General features: G+C 35.1%; 1 protein-coding gene across 1 annotated transcript; it reads right to left on the reverse strand.

The window, feature by feature from the left end:
* Positions 1-350: 350 nt before the first annotated feature.
* On the reverse strand, positions 351-2,927 carry LOC106943121 (ovarian cancer G-protein coupled receptor 1-like; the record flags this gene model as incomplete). Its single annotated transcript, XM_015026464.1, has 3 exons — positions 351-362; positions 2,294-2,636; positions 2,734-2,927. Coding segments are annotated over 3 exons (549 nt in total), but the record flags the coding sequence as incomplete, so codon positions are not given.
* Between the last annotated feature and the right edge of the window lie 37 nt (positions 2,928-2,964).

Genomic DNA, 2,964 nt, shown 5'->3' on the forward strand with positions numbered 1-2,964 from the left:
GACAAACTATCTGCCTCTGTTCTGAGGAAATTTATAAAAAGCACCGGAATATGATTACGACAGAAAGAACAACAACACCAGCGGTTTCTGAAAATATTACCTGAAAAAGAAAATGTGTCTAAAGTTCAAATTCTGTTCAACTCATTTCATGGGTAAAGAATAAGTATTTAACCCTTAAAGACACTTTTGCTTTTTTGGCAACTAAATGTTTCAGATCATTAAACTTTGTTGCTGAATCAGTTTTTAAATGAATGATTTAACTAACTTCATGTGAAAAAGTAAATCTGATATATGTTTGAGCCACTCTTTGAAAACTTTGTGGAGAATTTTTGGCTTTTTGCAAAACTGGTTTAATTTAGCTCCTACGGAAAGAGTTTGAGCAAAAACAGTTTATTTAGTGTCAAATTTTAACTCCCACTTCAGTGCAGACTTTAACTTCTAGAATATTTACTTTATTTTTTTGAGCCTTTCAGAGGTGATGGTCACTAATCGCTGATTTGAGGTTTTCAACATTTGTTGTCAGAAAGGAGAATTTCTGATTTAAACATCTATGGAAAGTTGTCCAGGTTGAGTCAGTCAGCAGGGCAGCTTCAGGCTGTGTTGGTGTGATGTGCTGACATCACAACCCAGACAGCAACATATGAGTGAATCAATGCTGAAACATGTTCAGACAGAAATATTGGATCCTTGTTGAAACCTGACATTGAAATTATAGAAAATCTGGTCGGTACCTCACATGTTGAGTCAATGTTAGATTTTCGACCATAACTTATATTATATCAATACTGTATCAATGTTTATTCAACCATCGTTTTGTGGGTCCCTCCGTCTTCGGGGCCTCCCACGTCTCTGCTCCTTCGTCTCCGGATCTCAGATTCTAGTTTTATGAATTTAATAAGAAATCTGGGTTTACTTTCCTGTTTCTTCAAAATGGTCCATGCTCCCAGCTTCTGTCTGCCGACACACACATCCTGACATTCAAACTATATGTCAGTGTGAGATTAAAAATAGAGGATTTTATTATAAACAAGGTGCAGACAGGTGAACACAATCTGGTGGAAATAAAAGCTAGTAAAGAGTTTCCTACAGATTCACAAAGAACTAGTCACTTTGTCTCTTGCAGTTTTCCATATTTAGCATCATCATGTTTAACTGTCACTTATGTCAAATCATAAAGCAGCAGTCTTTATCAGTGAACAACTCCATATTTGATGGCCTGCAGAGCTGGACTCACTTTCTGGAATCATTTTTTTTTCTTGGTCACAATAAGCAAAAAGGTTTTGAGTCTAGATATGTAACTGAGAATCTGATATATGATAATCAAACAGCAAATCATTTTATAATCTCACCTGGAGATGCTCCAAAGTTCTAGTTATCATTAATTATAAAGCAGAATAAAAACACACAGACGTACAACTTGTTTACATGAATCTATAACAAACTGACATTAAAAAGTTGACATAAGAAAATAAACCACAGCTAAATAACAACTAAAACCATTATTTCTACAGCTTTAAGTCTAGCAAGTGAACATGAAGTAATGCACATATTACTATGTATGTTTGCTTAAGCAGAAAAAAAATAAAGGAAAACACATTTAAAAAAATACACTCATGATTAAATGTGGGTGATTTAGCAGAAATTCTGATTTCAAACATAATTATAATAATGTTGCAATAATTTTCATTCCTGTAAGCCATCATAGTTTTCATATTATCAACAGATCCACCATGAAACTGAAATAGTTACAGGGAAAATATAACAGTGCATAACTTGTAACAAGATCAGCAAAAAGAAAAAAAAAAGTATATATTCAACATTTGAACCAATTAATTTTAAGGACGACTTTCTGAAGATATAAATGACAAAATAATGACTAAAGAGAAAGACAAATGAACTGAGGCAAAAATGCTCAAAGTGCTCACTTAAATCAGAGATTTCTTACATTTAATTTTTAGAAAATATTTTTTATGAACCATTTAAAAAAAATGTGTCCCTTTTGCTAGTCGATCCAAAAAGCAGCTACAACAAACTGATTATTGTTGAGGCTCTTTTGCACCATAACAAACATTAAAACCTAAACAGTCTCAGTATTTGTACCAGTTCTGCTGTCATGATCTGTGCTGCTCATTTCCAGATTGGAAGAAGTTTTACAAGAACAGATTGAAGCCAGAAATTTATCCATGATGCTTTTCCGACTTAACAAATACAGAGTTGTGTCTGCAAGAGGACTAAGAAAAATACATACCAAAGCCACAACAATAGAAAAAATGCTAGGTCCACTATGTAATACTCCAATGACTTGTAGAAGCACAATGATGATGATGGGCAGATAAAGCAGAGCGTAAATAATCAGCACCACAACCTGAATGGCTGCTATTCGTCGTTTTTCATCTGCTGGGACACTGAGAGCTCCAGAGAGAGCTTTGATAGTCCCAACCAGGAAGAAGATGAACAAGGGAAAAGGCAGGATGAGAACAACTATGAGGGAGAAAGCAGCCATCTGAACACCTAGAGTCAGAAAAGCAAATAGCAGAAAAAGAAGTGGAAGTATCCAGACCACAATGCAGACCACCACATATGTCTTGATGTTTCTCCTGAATCTGTACCACAGTGGCTTGGTAATGACCAGATACCTGCAATAACAGATGGAGATGTTTAGTCCCTGAAGGTCATGAAGAACAGACTGATGTGATTATATGAGAAAGAAGAGAAGTAAAAATGGAAACACACCTTTCACAGGAGATACACACCATGAATCCGACACTGACCATAAAAGCATGATATAAAATGTCAGAGCAAATGGCACTGGATAGACCAGGATTATATAGATCTACTGGAATTCTGCAGCAGAACTGAATGAGATCAGAGACAAGAAGGTTGATGACATAAACTGGAGCATCTTGACCCTTTTTCACCTGTGAGAAAGAAAACAGAGAATAATTATTAATGACACAATAAAAT

The sequence above is a fragment of the Poecilia latipinna genome, unplaced genomic scaffold, assembly GCF_001443285.1.
Source record: "Poecilia latipinna isolate Pla-1442-1.1 unplaced genomic scaffold, P_latipinna-1.0 Scaffold4893, whole genome shotgun sequence".
NCBI lineage: Eukaryota > Metazoa > Chordata > Actinopteri > Cyprinodontiformes > Poeciliidae > Poecilia > Poecilia latipinna.